General features: G+C 40.2%; 2 protein-coding genes across 4 annotated transcripts in view; one reads left to right on the top strand and one right to left on the bottom strand.

Annotated features, from left to right (window-relative positions):
• Positions 1-3,760, bottom strand: c3h4orf33 (chromosome 3 C4orf33 homolog). The gene is made up of 6 exons (XM_060915897.1): positions 3,599-3,760; positions 3,159-3,339; positions 2,347-2,407; positions 2,158-2,209; positions 374-573; positions 1-250 (listed from the first exon to the last, which is right to left on the bottom strand). Exons 2-6 carry the CDS (start codon positions 3,337-3,339, stop codon positions 151-153), a joined length of 594 nt encoding a protein of 197 aa, XP_060771880.1. The 5' UTR covers positions 3,599-3,760; the 3' UTR covers positions 1-150.
• A 252-nt stretch (positions 3,761-4,012) lies between these two features.
• Positions 4,013-18,176, top strand: part of sclt1 (sodium channel and clathrin linker 1) — a 49,138-nt gene continuing 34,974 nt past the window's right edge. Inside the window, exons 1-5 of one of the 3 annotated variants that reach the window (XM_060916801.1) lie at positions 4,013-4,084; positions 14,010-14,080; positions 14,243-14,277; positions 17,498-17,547; positions 17,715-17,787. In XM_060916801.1, the coding sequence (XP_060772784.1) occupies positions 14,047-14,080; positions 14,243-14,277; positions 17,498-17,547; positions 17,715-17,787 (192 nt within the window). In that variant the 5' untranslated portion in view covers positions 4,013-4,084; positions 14,010-14,046. Of the gene's footprint in view, positions 4,085-14,009; positions 14,081-14,218; positions 14,278-17,497; positions 17,548-17,714; positions 17,788-18,176 lie in introns of all 3 variants that reach the window. The other 2 variants (XM_060916802.1, XM_060916800.1) reach the window with 2 other exon arrangements.

The raw sequence follows: 18,176 nt of genomic DNA, 5'->3' as shown, positions 1-18,176 counted from the left end.
TGAGATTAGAGTCTGACTTTATTCATAAAATCTGGGTGTGTTTAACGATAACAGCTTTAGAACCCTCATTACACCCTCGTTACACCCTCATTAAAGCCTCGTTAAGGTTATTCGTGTGCTTGTCCTTGATAAGGCCGCAGTGCACTCTGCTCACTTGCTCACTCCCTTCCAGAGGTCAGATTCGGGCTGAACCCAGCCTTCTCCCATAATGCTCTGCAGGCTGAAGGGCTGGAAATACTCCAGACGGTGACTGAAAACACACACACACACACACACACACATTATGCTTTTCTGTATGTCTCTTCTAACAGCACTGTCACTGTCCGATTCATGTCTGTTAATAATGATACAGATAGGAAGGATAATCTCTCACAAGTCAGGCCCCTGCCCGGGGACCAGGTCCCCAGGGGGGATAGGGTAAAGAGCCTCGTAAGTACGTCCCGCCCCTGAGCCATGGATAGCGTACGAGTTCATCTTATTGATCTCTCGGGGGAAGAAGCTCCAGGGCAGTAGGGCCTCACCCTTCCACATGTCCCCCGTTATGGAAGCACTGAACACCATAGGGAGCTGTTGCTGAAAAAACACAGCAAAACACACGAGTGTGAAGTGAACCTGGTGAGAGCTGTGCTTTTATGCACACGCTCACTCTGTACATCATTTATTATCTCATCTCATCTCATCTCATTATCTGTAGCCTCTTTATCCTGTTCTACAGGGTCGCAGGCAAGCTGGCGCCTATCCCAGCTGACTACGGGTGAAAGGCGGGGTACACCCTGGACAAGTCACCAGGTCATCACAGGGCTGACACATAGACACAGACAACCATTCACACTCACATTTACACCTACGGTCAATTTAGAGTCACCAGTTAACCTAACCTGCATGTCTTTGGACTGTGGGGGAAACCGGAGCACCTGGAGGAAACCCACGCGGACACGAGGAGAACATGTAAGCTCCGCACAGAAAGGCCCTTGCCGGCCACGGGGCTCAAACCCAGACCTTCTTACTGTGAGGCGACAGCGCTAACCTCTACACCACCGTGCAGCCCTCATTTATTATTATTATTATTATTATTATTACCTCATCCGGGACGGAGTCCACCAGGGGGCAAGGTATTGTTTTCGGTGGGGTTTCTTTGGGGTTTTTTTGTAAACGATATTACGGGAAAACGGCTGGACCAATCTTCATGAAACTTTCAGGATAGATGCACATTGGTCTCAAATAGAACCGCCAACATTTTGAGTGTCATCCGGTCAAGGTCACCAAAAAGGTCAAAATAAGTTTTGTTGTGGCTACTGCCTCATATAGAGGCGCTAGCCACGATGTCACTGTGCTGTAAGAGTGTAACAATTGCGCACTGCACATGCACGTGTTCCAATTAAAATGGCCGGTGAGTGTATACAATTCGGTTCACCATTCAAAATAAATGGACGAAAGAAATCGCTTTCAGACATGTTTATGCTAATTACAGAGGGAAAATGCGTTCCACTGAGCTCTAGCGCTGGGCCATTTCCGGGAAATAAGAGTTTCAGTCATGGCAACAGCGTGTGTATGTCAGCCTCGGTTCGGAGGTTTCAGTTTCGAAAACTGTAAGAAGTAAGAGTAGAATAATATAAAGTGCAGACACTTGGTATATTTTACTTCTATGATTTTTAAATTGTTCGTTTTTGGATTACACTTAATTTTTGTGGCTATTGCCTCAAAGTAAATATATATGCTATATTTACTGTATGGACATGGTATCAGAAAACTATCTTATTTATAAGCAGTAGCCACATGTACCCATAGGGTACCTATTTTTTTCATGATATCTTCCTTCATATTCATCATAAGTGCTACCAGGCGAGGTTTGTTTTGCCTGGCGACAATTATTATTATTATTATTATTATTATTATTATTATTATTATCTGATGGGTGAGTATTGATCAATTCTATTATTCTGTAATCTTTTTTATGTTTACTACAAGCTTTATTTCAGCTTTTATGTAATATTATAATACAGTATTGTATATTATTTGTTGAGTTGCTTTTACTGGTTATTTTATAATTATATACAAATTTATACATGCATGCATATGTGCAAATAATAAAAACCTCATGCATCTACACACACACACACACACACACACACACGTATCCGTGGTCTGTTGTCTCACCATGAAGGCGTTGTGTTTTCCGTTCAGCAGCAGAACCAGGTGCTGTCCGTGTCTGTAATACAAGAACTGTGTTTACTGATAAGTCACAGTAACCATAACAACATCAACATCATCATCATAATAATAATAATTTAAAAAATGATAATATCACTGTAATTTATCAGAACGGTGATAAACTGCACCACTTACGGACAGACTTCAACCTCCAGATACTGCTCAGTCCTGTTGTTTAAAAAGAATGACTCAACCACTGCACAGCGCGCACACACACACACACACACACACACACACACACACAGAGTCTATGACAAATCAGCCTGCTGAATAAACAGCTGCAGAAATGTCTCCTCATGTTTTCCAACTGATTTTAATCACAATCATTCATGATTCAGTGACAGACCCAGATTAACTATACTGTTATAAATATATTCAGCATTTATTTAATCAAATCATCCATCCATCCATTATCTGTAACCGCTTATCCTGTGCAGGGTCACGGGCAAGCTGGAGCCTATCCCAGCTGACTGTGGACGAGAGGCGGGGTACACCCTGGACAAGTCGCCAGATCATCGCAGGGCTGACATTAATCAAATCATATCACATTCATCTTCTATAGACATAATCACTAAATACTGTAATATTTAGGTGCTTTGTTGTCTTTCTGCACATGACCTGAAGTTTTATTCCATTCATATTACAGTGACTCTCATTACGGCTGCTGAAAAAGTGTCTCTGATGTTTTTCAATACATATTAATATTTTATTATTACCACAAAACGTTATCAATCTCATATTCAGATTAAAATCTGGAAGATTTATGGTTAGTTATTATTCTTGAAATCTCTTCACACACACAATATATATATATATATATATATATATATATATATATATATATATATATATATATATATTTCTTCTACAGGTACGATAATAAAAGTGTTTTCCAAATAACTTTCAATGTTTTAATAAGAATGTTTTGTAACGAACACGTCTCCTACCTTCATAGTCCCAGAGTCCGGGGAACGGATGTCCCGGAGGACCAGAAGGAGCTGCTGGATCGTTGAAGAACGGAGCACAAACCTCCATCTTCAGACCTCCAGAGCCAGGAGAGAAACAGATCTTCACCGGGGCGTGATCCACAGGCTTACTGTCCCATGTGTGCTTGATGCTGAACTCCATCTAAAAGGAAAAAAGAGGAACAGAGTGTCATTTTTGACCAGCAAGATAGTACACTACTTTAGAAAAATGGATGTCACTGTTCAAAAAGAATTATTTCACCAAATCTGTACATCTAGATTTGCTTCAGAAAAAAAGAGTTTCTATAAATGAGGGTAGTTCACGTCTTTTCCTTAATGCAGCATTCAAGAAGAAAGTTCTAAACCCTGCAATGGTGGATTATAATCCAGCTGTGTGACTTTGTTGTTGTTCTTATCATTACCTCTGCAGCACATCTGATTTCCTCAAACTGAAGTAAAGGAAGTGTGGGACTCCACTTTTTATAGTGTGATAAAGCTGGCAGTCATATCATATACCATATCATATCATATATATCTCTCTCTCTCACACACACACACACGACTCAGGCCAGAAACTTCCTGGATTGAGTAAAACACTCATCTCTAGGGAGGATGACATCAATTCAGTATTTTTATTATTTTTTTGCAGTATTTGTGTAACTGAAATGTGAAAACATGTCATTGCAAGTGTAAACATTTTATTTGTAATAAGGAAGAAAATAAATAACATTTAAAAAATAAAAAACCCTAAATTAAAGGCGAAACAACCCGGAACCTTCAGCACTTGTTTTACTGTTTGTCCGGGGACGTTTTTAACGGACGTACCGTATGTTTTTGAAGCGTCTCCAGAAGTGACTCTGATTGGCTGCTCAGTTCGGCTTTAAACTGACGGCGGAGGATTTTTCACGGTAAATATTTGACATTTCTGTGATTATCGACGTGGTTTATTTTGTTAGATCGTTTCCACAGCGACATGATATTAATTTTTAGGATTTAAAATGTATCTAGTTTTATCGTGTTGAAAAATATTGGGATTGTTTTGTATTAATGCGGCTCCATAGAGATCTGTGCAGCCGGAACGCTAGTTAGCATGTTGTCCCTGTTACCGAGTTCCATCATCCAGCTGAACATGACTCCGTTTTTATCGTTAATATAATTTATATTTATATCCTGGGTGCGATTTGCTGGGGGGGATCATCCCCCCTCTGGTTTTCATCTCTGCTGAAAAAAAAAATCCTCGGGGACAACCCCGTCAGTAAAACAAACAAACCAAAAAAAAAAAAAAAAGTTGACATGACAGGCATGTTGTGACACAGTTTTCTATGGTCTACATTGCACTCACTTTCAAAATGACCCGAAGTGGCAGCTTTGATGTTCACGAACGTCCCCAGCAAATAGATACATTGTAGATAATAACCAGAGTGTGAACGTGGATTTAGCGCCATGAATCACATCCTTCCTGATGAGCGCAACAGAATGAATGTATCCACACTGAACAGCCTTCTTTTCCTCGCTGTCAATGGGCCAGACGTGCGTTCCTTCCCTGCTGAGAAATTCGCAGAAATGTGGATTAAAGAAGGGCGAAACGCGGCGGATAGCGCACCGACGGGAAAGTAGAAAAGGCCACATGAACTGCGCCATCAGAGCAAACTGTTCATTTACACTGTAAAAAAGAATAGTTGAGAATACTTGAAATTTCAAGGCAATAGTCTGCATTAATAATTTTATGTTTTGGCAACGATGTGCCCATGATAATCCAAACTCTGATAACACTGTTATCTTTATTAAGAATTCTTAATTAAGTCAATTTTCAATTCCTCATTCTGCCAACATAGATTTCTCTTTTTGCTGAACAGTGGCATTCACAGTAGTACAAAAAGGCAATTGAGGTTATCACAATTTTTTTGGGGGGGGGGCTTTTTTCACCTTTATTTGGATAGGACAGTGTAGAGACAGGAAATGAGCAGGAGAGAGAGAGAGATCAGGAAATGACCTCAAGTCAGAATCAAACCCAGGCTCCCGGATTTATGGTATGGCGCCTTATCCACCTGAGCCACGACAACATGAACTTCAACCGGAGAGAGAACCACATTGCCCAGCCCTTGCATTTGGGAGAGGAAACCCCGTGTCTTGGTCATTCAGAGCATGCGCTGAATAAACACCTGTGACAATTATGTATTTTCAATTCAGATTATTCACTATTGTATATTTACACATCATTGAGGTGCACCCTATCAGTTTGATGTGGATTTTTCTTGATGTGGATAATTCTAAAAAATAGAATTACGCTTTGTTCAAGTAATTCCATATTCACAATTGAATGGACAAGAAAATATGAATAATTATTAACGAACAGAAAAATCCACATCAAACTGATAGGGTGCACCTCAATGATGTGTAAATATGCAATAGTGAATAATCTGAATTGAAAATACATAATTGCCACAGGTGTTTATTCAGCGCATGCTCTTAATGACCAAGACACAGGGTTTCCTCTCCCAAATGCAAGGGCTGGGCAATGTGGTTCTCTCTCCGGTTGAAGATCATGTTGTCGTGGCTCAGGTGGATAAGGCGCCATACCATAAATCCGGGGACCTGGGTTCAATTCTGACCTGAGGTCATTTCCCGATCCCTCCCCGTCTCCCGCTCATTTCCTGTCTCTACACTGTCCTATCCAAATAAAGGTAAAAAAAGCCCCCCAAAAAATTGTGAGAACCTCAATTGCCTTTTTGTACTACTGTGAATGCCACTGTTCAGCAAAAAGAGAAATCTATGTTGGCAGAATGAGGAATTGAAAATTGACTTAATTAAGAATTCTTAATAAAGATAACAGTGTTATCATAGTTTGGATTATCATGGGCATGCATCGTTGGCAAAACATAAAATTCTTAATGCAGACTGTTGCCTTGAAATTTCAAGTATTCTCGACTATTCTTTTTTTACAGTGTAGTATTCATGTATTTCAGTGATTTTCGAGTCACTGTCCATTTAATCCGGAGGGAGAGAAACATCACAGCAACGCGACAAGCAATGCGAACTTTGTTGTGTGTTAGTGTTCGTGTATTTAGTCAGAGAGATAGGAAGATGAATTTACTATCTCTGGTTTAGTGTTATTCATTTGATATCATCGGATGTTATTGAGCTGTTAGCAGTGGTGTAGTGGAGATTTTTAAAGTGGGGGTACGCGATTCGTGACTTCTCCCCTCCCCCCTTCTGTTCCTCTCCCTCGCCCCATTCCCCCACCGCGGAGGCGGGGGCCGGCTCCACCCCATTCATTTCTATGGAATTAATTGAAAAAAAAAAGCACTTTTTCAAACGTCCGCTGCTCTGGCATGCTTTCACCTAGAGACGTGATTCAAACTCTAAAACGTAGGAAAACTTCTCCTCTGTGGATCTGGCGTTCAACTTTTCTGCTAGTTTCTACACTTTCGGATCAGTCCCGGCTCAAACGCCATGTGGGTTCCGGGAGAAAATCCGGCTTTATAATGGGTGTCTATTGCGTTACACACCAGTGGAGCTCGTTTAGTTAGAGTGTAGAGAGCTTGAAAAAATAGCTCAAACTTTCTCACTTAAACTGTGTTTTCAGCCACAAATTTCACTCTACAGACATGATTTTCTCAAAAGTAGTAGTCACACTTGTCCTGATTCACACAATGTGTCTACGTAACCGATAGGATTTACAGTTTTTGAATGAGAAGCCTCAAACTGAGGAGAGTGCAGCCGAGAGGCCTCATTGACACCCATTATAAACGTGACAGAAAAGTCACTCATTTTTAACTCGCTCTAGCGTCCTCATTTTTAACACTACAGACAAAAGAATTACATCAGTGTATTCAGGAGACCCTTGTAGCGCTCACTGTGAAATAATTTTGTGAATAGCTGCTTTCGTTTTTGAGTTATTTGTCGTTGTTCGAGGCCTGCTCCTGAGCAAAAAACAGCAGAAAACTGACAAGATCTTGTGTGACTCGGCGCTCCTGCTCAGGCCCGTCGCCATGCCGACTGGGGCCAGTGAGGGAGCAGAGAGGGGGGGGGGGGGGGGGCTGCTGTCTCAAGCACACACATAATCATTGTAGCTTCATAGCAGGTCACACATTCACGGCCAGCAAACATGCGTGACCAAATTGCTTCGCGCACTGCATCCTCTCACAATTTCCAGTAGGGGAATTGTCACCTCGGGAGAAGTGGGTGGACGGCGTACCCCCGCGTACCACGCCCACTACACCCCTGGCTGTTAGCCTATTGTTACCTTAATTTTGTGACGTTTCATGATTAAAAAAAAAAAACATCCCCCCCTTCTGTTTTTTTGACAAATCGCACCCTGTTTATATCTGATGATCACAGAAGAGCTGCAGTAGTCACTGTGGAGAGTTTATTCTCCGTGACAGCACAGAGGCAGATCAGGAGACGTTAATAAAACAGCGGCTACAATTATCGACACCTTAACGATCTTTTTGGCCGTTGCAGAAGGAAAAAGACTTTCAATACGTAAATTGTGCATGAATAACTACTCAGACTTCCACTGGGGAGGTTGATTCCCGATTACTTAGTGTCTCAGATCATGTGACACCATTCCACAAGTATTGACACCCTTGTCCACAGTTATCGACACCTTAACGATCTTTTGGCTGTTGCAGAAGTATAAAAGACTTTCAGTACGTAAATTGTGCATGAATAACTACTCAGACTTCCACTGGGGAGGTTGATTCCCGATTACTTAGTGTCTCAGATCATGTGACACCATTCCACAAGTATTGACACCCTTGTCCACAGTTATCGACACCTTAACGATCTTTTGGCTGTTGCAGAAGTATAAAAGACTTTCAGTACGTAAATTGTGCATGAATAATTACTCAAACTTCCACTGGGGGGAAAAAAGGTTGATTACCGATTACTTAGTGTATCAGCTCATGTGACTCCGTTCCACAAGTATTGACACTCTTGTCCACATTTATCGACACCTTAATGATCTTTTGGCCAAGCAGAAGTATAAAAGACTTTCAGTATGTAAAGTGTGCATGAATAATTACTCAAACTTCCTCTGGGGGGAAAAAAAGGTTGATTCCCGATTACTTAGTGTCTCAGATCATGTGACACTGTTCCACAACTATTGACACCCTTGTCCACATTTATTGAAACCTTAACGATCTTTTGGCCAAGCAGAAGTATAAAAGACTTTCAATACATAAAGTATGCTTTACTCAAACTTCCACTGGGGAAAAAAAAGGTTAATTCCCTATTACTTAGTGTATCAGATCACGTGACTCCGTTCCACAAGTATTGACACCCTTGTCCACATTTATCGACACCTTAACGATCTCTTGGCTGTTACAGAAGTATAAAAGACTTTCAGTATGTAAATTGTGCATGAATAATTACTGAAACTTCCACTGGGGGGAAAAAAAAGGTTGATTCCCGATTACTTAGTGTCTCCGATCACGTGACACCGTTCCACAAGTATTGACACCCTTGTCCACAGTTATTGACACCTTAACGATCTTTTGGCTGTTGCAGAAGTATAAAAGACTTTCAGTACGTAAATTGTGCATGAATAATTACTCAAACTTCCACTGGGGGGAAAAAAAGGTTGATTCCCGATTACTTAGTGTATCAGATCACGTGACACCGTTCCACAAGTATTGACACCCTTGTCCACATTTGTCGACACCTTAATGATCTTTTGGCCAAGCAGAAGTATAAAAGACTTTCAATACGTAAAGTGTGCATGAATAATTACTGAAACTTCCACTGGGGGGGGGAAGGTTGATTCCCGATTACTTAGTGTCTCCGATCACGTGACTGCGTTCCACAAGTATTGACACCCTTGTCCACAGTTATCAACACTTTAACAATCTTTTGGCCGTTGCAGAAGTATAAAAGACTTTCAATATGTAAATTGTGCATGAATAATTACTTAAACTTCCACTGGGGGGAAAAAAGGTTGATTCCCAATTACTTAGTGTATCAGATCACGTGACTGCGTTCCACAAGTATTGACACCCTTGTCCACATTTATCGACACCTTAACGATCTTTTGGCTGTTGCAGAAGTATAAAAGACTTTCAATACGTAAATTGTGCATGAATAGTTACTCAAACTTCCAATAAGGGGGAAAAAAGATTGATTCCCGATCAGGCCTGGAATTTCGTCATTTTAGGGGCAAGGCCACTTGGCCTTTTGTGCTGTCAATTTTTTGAGGCCACGAAGGCCAAAAGCCAGGGCACCAAGGCCATAAAATAAAACAATGATTTTAAGTTCATGTCAATAATGAATTTAATTTAAGGACTAATGACTCTTCTGAGGAAGATTGGAGTCATAGTTGAAACTATCAAGCAGGTAAAGAAACATCTCCTACACTATTATGTCTGAAGATAAGAAAATATTGAACACATCTAAACTTATCAATCCATCACTCACTTCAAAAATTGTAAAACTTATTAAACCTATATCCTCCCATAATTTTTGTTCAATTGACACAGAATGTGCAAGAGCATCTTCAGACTGTACTACTACGCAGATTTTTTGTTAATCAAAATTGAGCCTGGCGTTCATCAAAATGTTTGACTTTAAATGGAACATATACTAGCATGCAGGCTACTGATTAACCCATAAGAGCCCAGACCGATTTCTCAATCAAGGAAAATTATTGAGGAAATAAAATGAACTAAATAGACAACAAAGAAAACATTTCTGACCTTTTATTTTTTAAAATAGCACTTTCATGTCTCAAGATCTGAAATATTAAATTGCAAATTTGCAGAACAGGGGCGGCACAGTGGTGTAGTGGTTAGCACTGTCACCTCACAGCAAGAAGGTCCGGGTTCGAGCCCCATGGCCGGCGAGGGCCTTTCTGTGTGGAGTTTGCATGTTCTCCCCGTGTCCGCGTGGGTTTCCTCCGGGTGCTCCGGTTTCCCCCACAGTCCAAAGACATGCAGGTTAGGTTAACTGGTGACTCTAAATTGACCGTAGGTGTGAATGTGAGTGTGAATGGTTGTCTGTGTCTATGTGTCAGCCCTGTGATGACCTGGCGACTTGTCCAGGGTGTACCCCGCCTTTCGCCCGTAGTCAGCTGGGATAGGCTCCAGCTTGCCCGTGACCCTGTAGAACAGGATAAAGCGGCTAGAGATAATGAGATGAGATTTGCAGAACACTGCAACACTGTTAACCCGAAAGTTCATTCTATGCAAACAGTTTGAGTAAATACCACTTTTAAAAACGAGTGTATAACGAATAACGAGTGTGATCATGTAATAACACGTGTAATAATGTGTAATAACAATGTAATATAATAATGCATGTAATAACGTGTGTATTAATGAGTATAATAATGTAATAATGCATGTAATAGCGAGTGTAATAACGCGTGTAATAATGTGTAATAACAATGTAATGACGAGTGTAATAACAATGTAATAATGCTTGTAATAACAAGTGTAAAATGTAATAACGCATATAATAATGAGTGTAATAACAAAGTAATATCATATACCTCCATAATCTCTAACCAAACAGTTTAACTGCCAAAATTTCAACTTTCAGGTGAAATTTCAAATGTGTACACATTAATACTATTTAGGTCAGAAATAATTGAAACACTGGTAAAAGCTATCCTATAATCATGTATCAAAAACCTCTCAGAGACCCTGAAAATACACCTGAGAGCATCTATTTTCAAAAAAATTTCCAGGGGGATATGCCCCTGGACCTCCCTCATTTCATTTTGAGCCTTTGGCACTCGCTTTCACACCATTGGTGCTCAATTGTCTGTGTATTATCATGCCAGAATTTAGGGCTTTAATTTTTTACTGGGGAAAACATTGATATATGCTAGGAATTTAATTCTGACCTAATTCTATTTATTGTAATTGGATTCCAAATACTCTATAAGCATTTAATTATGCTATGAATCGGGGGAAAAAAGGACAAATCGCAGCACTTTTATTTTTTTTACCCAAAGATCAATCCATAACAGTCGTAAATGTCACTTAATTCCACAGGGTGTCGATAATGATGGACAATGATGAAAGTGATCACTATTATCAACACCTCACGTGACTTCTCAAACGCGCATTTAGATACAAAATGGCGGCTGTAAAATGAAAGAGTAAGAAATAAAGCAGGTTTCGACAAGGAGATCATGAAATATCTGTGAACTTGATGAGTAAAAACATGTCCGTGATCTTTCCACCACGCTTACCTGCGATGATGACGTCCAGGTTTTCCTCAAATTGCTGATCGTGCTAAAAAAAATTCCATCTCTTATAACAAGCTGTGTCATCGGACAAGATCAAAGGGCAACGGGGGTCTTTCGGTTGATTATTTAACCAATAATAGCTGTTGTAACTGCAACTTGCCTTTGTAAAATTGTTTTTTATTGGTAAATCTGAAAAGGTGTCGATAATTGTAACCACCATTCTATCGAACAGTTATTCCATGAAATCGAGTCGTACATGAGCTGATAGCCGGTGAGGCGCATAGCACAGAGTCGGCTATAAGCCATGTACTATGAGATCAAATCGAATAACTGTTTTATTCTATCTGCATTCACTGGATTTTGAGAAATGGAGCATTTTTATTTTTTGTAAATTCAGTAAATAAAAACTTTATACAAAACGTCCAACAAAATAATTTCCTCTTAGAATGTAAACAAACTGGTGAAATGACAGTAGCAGTTTTTTGTAAAATTCTATAATAATAATAATTGAAAAAAAAATGTTCTTACCATCAAATACTTTCCTTCCATATTTTGTTGCTTTCTTTTTTTTTTTTTTTTTGGGGGGGGGGGAGTTGTTTTTGAGCAGAGTTTTTATTTCATCCTCGCTTGGTTCAGAAACATGGTCTGCCATTTTGTTTATCTTCTTTAGGGATTTAGGGATTTTGGCAGTTGTCAAACCAACTTAAAGGTCATAGGCAGCGCTCGGAGGTGAAACGTAGAATATCAACTTTATTGTCTAGAAGAACGACCCAAAAAGCGAAATCAATCTTCCTAGTGTCTAATTTGCGCCCTAAAATTGAATAAAATGGTTAAAATATACTGTTTTGCCCAAGTTCTGAAGGTTTGTTTATATCTCACTCATGTTCACCGCCAGGGGACCGTCGTCGTGACGTCATTCAAGCCAAACAGACTGGGAGTAGTTCTGTGTTTACTTGTGAACCGAGCACACGTGTACGGACTTTGGTCGTGAGAGGTTGTGTAAAATGTCTGAAAGCAATAGCGATTTTGAAGTAGGAACTCTCCAAATTGAATATCAAGAGGTGAAACCTTATATGTATGAACCTGTGGCCGTTGCGAAGCAATCGGTGAATGTGGCTCGCTGGTTTGACCATGTGGCCTCGGAATCGGACAGCGACTCGGCCGACTCTGATCGCGGTGACCCCAGGCCTCAACAAGACTCGCGCCCAAATGATTTATCCTGGTAGTTATGATAAATTCCTACTTTTGTCGTAATACTAAATAAGAGCCCTTTTGAAGAATAATTAAACCGCCCTCCCTAGTGGATAAAGGTAACAATTACTTGACAGTGCGCCGGTAGGCCACATTAGCCTGCCATCCGCGGCATTAGATATTTATAGCCGACTCTAGGCGAGGAAATATCCCTTTGTCTCATTTCCACAATGATTGTACAGGATCCCTCAGGATTCTTGACTTGTCAATTGCAAGCAAAAGTAAAAATGTTTACCTCCAATCTTCTCCTTTTTGCTTGAGCGTTGCTGCTCCATTTCTTCTTTGACTGCTTGGTTTTGTTTCACGCGCACAATCCACACTCTCCGCCTCTCCTCCTCTCTCGGAAAAAGCCAACCCACTCGCTCCGCCTCTTCTCCTCTTCTGAAAAAAAAAACCCTCTGGCTTTACGCACACAATCCACTTTCTCTGCCTCTTCTCCTTTTTCGGAAAAAGCCAACCCACTCGCTCTGCCTCTTCTCCTCTCTCAGAAAAAGGTAAAAACTTCTTCCTGAGCCGGTCCCGTTGTTACAGTTCACTGCACAACAATAAGGCATGGGGTTTTTCTTTGGAAATTCCCGAATGCACGTCTGCACTCAAGCCGAACAGCAATGCAAGTAAATGGAAGTGGACTCAACTCAAGCAATTTGTTTGGCTTAAATGACGTCATGCGCCGGAGTGGTCACGAAAATAGCCGACAGAAATTCGCCGCGATCCACGCTAACTTATTTTAATTATTACTTATTAACAATACTTCTTGGGACCAGAAGAAAATTACAGAGGGTTTAACATATAAAGTTTCAAATATGCATAAAACTGTTGCCTATGAGCTTTAAAGCTGCATTACCACCACCGACTGGGCCGGAGTGTGGAAAAGGCACTGTATGGGGGAGGGGCGACTATATTCTTTTAGCTATTTCTCTTTCTTTTAAATACTTGATGAAGTGCTATATCTGACTTGATGCGCTCCGCCATTTTGTTTTTCTCTACTCACGGTATATGAGCTGATATCCTAGTAGTAGAGTAGCCAACCAGCGCGCACGATTGCTCATATCCAGTGACTGTGGATAGAATAATAGTGATTAATTACAGATTATTTGACCAGTTGAGAGAATAATGTTAAATCCATTATCAATAAAACTGGCCTGGAGTTAATTAGAATGTTAATCTCATTGTAGTTTCTTTACAGTGAATAATGTAAATATTTTGATTGATTCATTGATTGATTGTATGGAAAATGAGCTCAGGCTGTTGGCTGAAATATACACACACACACACACACACACACACACACACACACACACACACACAGAGCTTTATATCATGAAGTACTAACAATATATTTTCCAAAACAAATATTTTATAGTTAATGTGTCACCCTGTTTCCTGTCCAGTGTGTGTGTGTGTGTGTGTGTGTGTGTGTGCGTCATCATGGCTTCAGAACTCGAGTTTCTGCGAGATCAGGGTGAGAAACACAGTGTTTAATTTTTTCACTTTAACTGTAAATAATAAACATTTAAAATTCTGATTGAAAACAAATATTCAGCATTAACATGGTGTGTGTGTGTGTGTGTGTGTGTGTGTGTGTGTGTGTGTGTGTTAGTTAACAGGTTGAATTTTGTTCTAGGTCGTTATCAGGATGCTTCATCAGCGTTCACACAGGTACACACATGTATGTGTGTGTGTGTGTATATATATATATATATATATATATATATATATATACAGGGAGTGCAGAATTATTAGGCAAGTTGTATTTTTGAGGATTAGTTTTATTATTGAAAAACAACTATGTTCTTGATGAACCCAAAAGACTCATAAATATCAAAGCTGAGTATTTTTGGAAGTTGGAGTAGGGCTTTCTTAGTTTTAGCTATCTTAGGAGGATATCTGTGTGTGCAGGTGACTATAACTGTGCATAATTATTAGGCAACTTAACAAAAAACAAACATATACCCATTTCACTCATTTATTTTCACCAGGGAAACCAATATAACAACTCAACATTCACTAATATACATTGCTGGCATTCAAAAACAAACAAAAAAAACAAATCAGTGACTAATATAGCCGCCTTTCTTTACAAGGACACTCAAAAGCCTGCCATCCATGGATTCGGTCAGTGTTTTGATCTGTTTGCGATCAACATTGCGTGCAGCAGCAACCACAGCCTCCCAGACACTGTTCAGAGATGTGTACTGTTTCCCCTCCTTGTAGAGCTCACATTTGATGAGGGACCACAGGTTTTCTATGGGGTTCAGATCAGGTGAACAAGGAGGCCACGTCATTAATCTTTCTTCCTTTAGACCCTTTCTGGCCAGCCATGCTGTGGAGTACTTGGATGCGTGTGATGGAGCATTGTCCTGCATGAAAATCATGTTTTTCTTGAAGGATGCTGACTTCTTCCTGTGCCACTGCTTGAAGAAGGTGTCTTCCAAAAACTGACAATAGGACTGGGAGTTGAGCCTGACGCCGTCCTCAACCCGAAAAGGTCCCACAAGCTCATCTTTGATGATACCAGCCCATACCAGTACCCCACCTCCACCTTGCTGGTGTCTGAGTCGGACTGGAGCTCTCTGCCCTTTGCTGATCCAGCCACGAGCCCATCCATCTGGCCCATCAAGACTCACTCTCATTTCATCTGTCCATAAGACCTTAGAAAAATCAGTCTTGTGATACTTCTTGGCCCAGTCTTGACGTTTCATCTTGTGTGTCTTGTTCAGTGGTGGTCGTTTTTCAGCCTTTGTTACCTTGGCCGTGTCCCTGAGTATTGCACACCTTGTGCTTTTTGACACTCCAGTGATGTTGCAGCTCTGAAATATGGCAAAACTGGTGGCGAGTGGCATCTTGGCAGCTTCACGCTTGACTTTCCTCAGTTCACGGGCAGTTAGTTTGCGCCTTTTTTTTTTCAACGCGCTTCTTGCGACCCTGTTGACTATTTTGAATGAAGCGCTTGATTGTTCGATGGTCACGCTTCAAAAGCTGGGCAATTTTAAGAGTGCTCCATCCCTTTGCAATATATGTCACTATTTTTGACTTTTCTGAGTCCGTCAAATTCCTCTTCTGACCCATTTTGCCAAAGGAAAGGAAGTTGCCTAATAATTTTGCACACCTGATATAGGGTGTTGATGTCATTAGACCACACCCCTTTTCATTACAGAGATGCACATCACCTGGTATGCTTAATTGGTAGGAGGCTTTCAAGCCTATGCAGCTTGGAGTAGGCCAACATGCATAGAGAGGGTAATGTGGTCAACATACTCATTTGCCTAATAATTCTGCACTCCCTGTATATGGGTCCGTCTCAGAAACTGGTCTCTCGTTTGGGACGAATTTTCTAATTTTACTTTTTTTTTTGCATTTACCTAACGCTCAATGTTTCTTTTGTCATGTTTAATAAGAATAAAGATAGCATCTTGCTTTATCTGGCCTCCGCTGTGGAAAATTGTTTTGATTACAATTCAGATGCTTTTGTAAAATTGATTTATATATAAAATAACTACATCATGAAGAATTAAAGCCCCTCCTTCACAGATGAGTGAAAATTTTGAATAAATTTCCTTTTTTTGATTGCTTGGGTTAAAAATGCCAAGTTATGATGACTGAATTGATTGATTATTCACTTAAATATGAATAATATGATACATTTTGGGTATTTGATATGGCGAAATAGGACACAATGGAAAAATCAAGAACACACCGGAAAGATGAGAATAACGGCGGTGGTAAAAGAACAGCGACTGTACCGGCTGAAGGTCGCGTGAGTGTCTGCTGCGGCACGCGAGCAATGGGACATCACTACCGCACCGGACAGAGCGCGAGGTGGGGGCGGGACAAGATGACTGGCCGTAGATTCTATCCAAAAGTTCGATCTAAATTGACCACGGTTGCAAAATATTGGCCAAAAATATGCAAACACTACGAAATATGAAAGTAAGATGAAAAAGAAACATTCTATTGCCTTATACTGCAAGACTAAAACAAAATAAAACTGTCAAAACTCACTTTTTCAGTGATAACGTCCGAACAGATCACTCGCGTAACAGAAAGACCACAAATGGAAGCACGATCAACTTCTAACTGTTGGAGTGGAAAATTCCATTCTACACATGCAAATTATTAATGTGTGTCCTTCCCCGCACACAAATAACACGCTACGGTAAAAAATAGACCACAACTCATTTTATAGCTCAGAAATTCATACAAGACCAGCTACCATCGTAACATATTCTGTAAGAAACATATTCTATACCTAACTTTCAGCTTTCGTTTTAAAAAACAAAGTTGCAGATTTATAACTAAATGTTTATCTGGCGTAGTGATTTTAAGTTGCTACTTTTGGTGAGGTAGTGACCTCGACCCTGAGGCTTTCCGTTTAGATCAAAACACACAATCGTATTGGTTTTGGGTCTGCGGAAAATGGAGTTACAACGGTGATCAAATATTTTGCATGATGTTTTATTACGGTTATGATTATTCTGTGAGCGCACCGATCCTTAGGTGTATAAAGTTACAACTTAAACTACAATTAGTGATAACTGTAGACTTTTCAGTGGACTACAACCTTTTTAAGGGAATGCGATGTAGTCAACCATTTATCATGTCCCAGATCAAGCCGCCATTTTTCCACAAATTTGCAGAATTTTTGCCAAATTCTGAATATTCACATCAAAGATTTAATTTTATCTGTATTATTTCTTTCATCATTTTATTTCAAATTAAAACCAACATCACCATTCAAAACCGTATAGTTTATTGAATGTGAGTATACTGTATTTAGTGGGGTACCCCCACAGTACCCAGTTTCTGAGACAGACCCATATACATACAGAGAGAGAGAGTGCAGGACTGTTGGACCCAGAACTGTGTGTGTTGTGTTTAGGGTGAAGATGTAGAGTGTGAGTCTGCAGCTCCGTGGATTGCAGACCAAGGGTGAACATACACACTCACTCACACACACACACACACACTCTCTCTCTCTCTCTCTCTCTCTCTCTCTCTCTCTCTCTCTCACTCGTATAAGCAGATTATTATGTACATTATAAATCATGTGCTTTTAATATAATTCTCCTTCCTTACACTCTGTGTGTGTGTTTCAGCATCATGGCTCCTCTGATAGTGGAATATGATCGATACATGCAGCAGATGGAGAAACAACTCAAACTCTACCAGGTACACAACACCTCTCTCTTTTAACAACAACCGTAATAAATCAATAAATAAATAATAATCAGCTTGGCAGTGTTTGAACGTCCACCCTGTGATGAACTGATGGAATCCCCACACCGAGAGGATTTACACTCAGCTTTTCTCATTGGACCAAATATACACATCACAGATGTGACCAGGGCTTTCCACTAAAGCTCATACTAGCCAGCCATGACAAATAAGTAGCCAGCCGGGGGGGGGAGTAAACACAAAATAAACTCCTGTGCACGCAGTTCCCAGGATTAAATGTATTTTCCACAGACCATTTATTTATTCACTTTACTCAAATACAAAGTAAAATGGCAGTAAATCTTCTTTCTTTTCTTGCGTATTGCATCATGAGGCGTTCCTGG

The sequence above is a fragment of the Neoarius graeffei genome, chromosome 3 (assembly GCF_027579695.1).
Source record: "Neoarius graeffei isolate fNeoGra1 chromosome 3, fNeoGra1.pri, whole genome shotgun sequence".
Lineage (NCBI taxonomy): Eukaryota > Metazoa > Chordata > Actinopteri > Siluriformes > Ariidae > Neoarius > Neoarius graeffei.
The sequence above is the reverse complement of the archived record's forward strand: the minus strand, read 5'-3'. Positions and strand labels throughout refer to the sequence as shown.

Coding starts and splice junctions, on each gene's coding strand:
- c3h4orf33 (XM_060915897.1), bottom strand. CDS start 3,339: ATGGAGTTCAGCATCAAGCACACATGGGACAGTAAGCCTGTGGATCAC. Junction 574..2,157: donor GAAAACACAACGCCTTCATG/GTGAGACAACAG, acceptor GTGTTTTTTCAG/CAACAGCTCCCTATGGTGTT. Junction 251..373: donor CCCGGGCAGGGGCCTGACTT/GTGAGAGATTAT, acceptor GTGTGTTTTCAG/TCACCGTCTGGAGTATTTCC.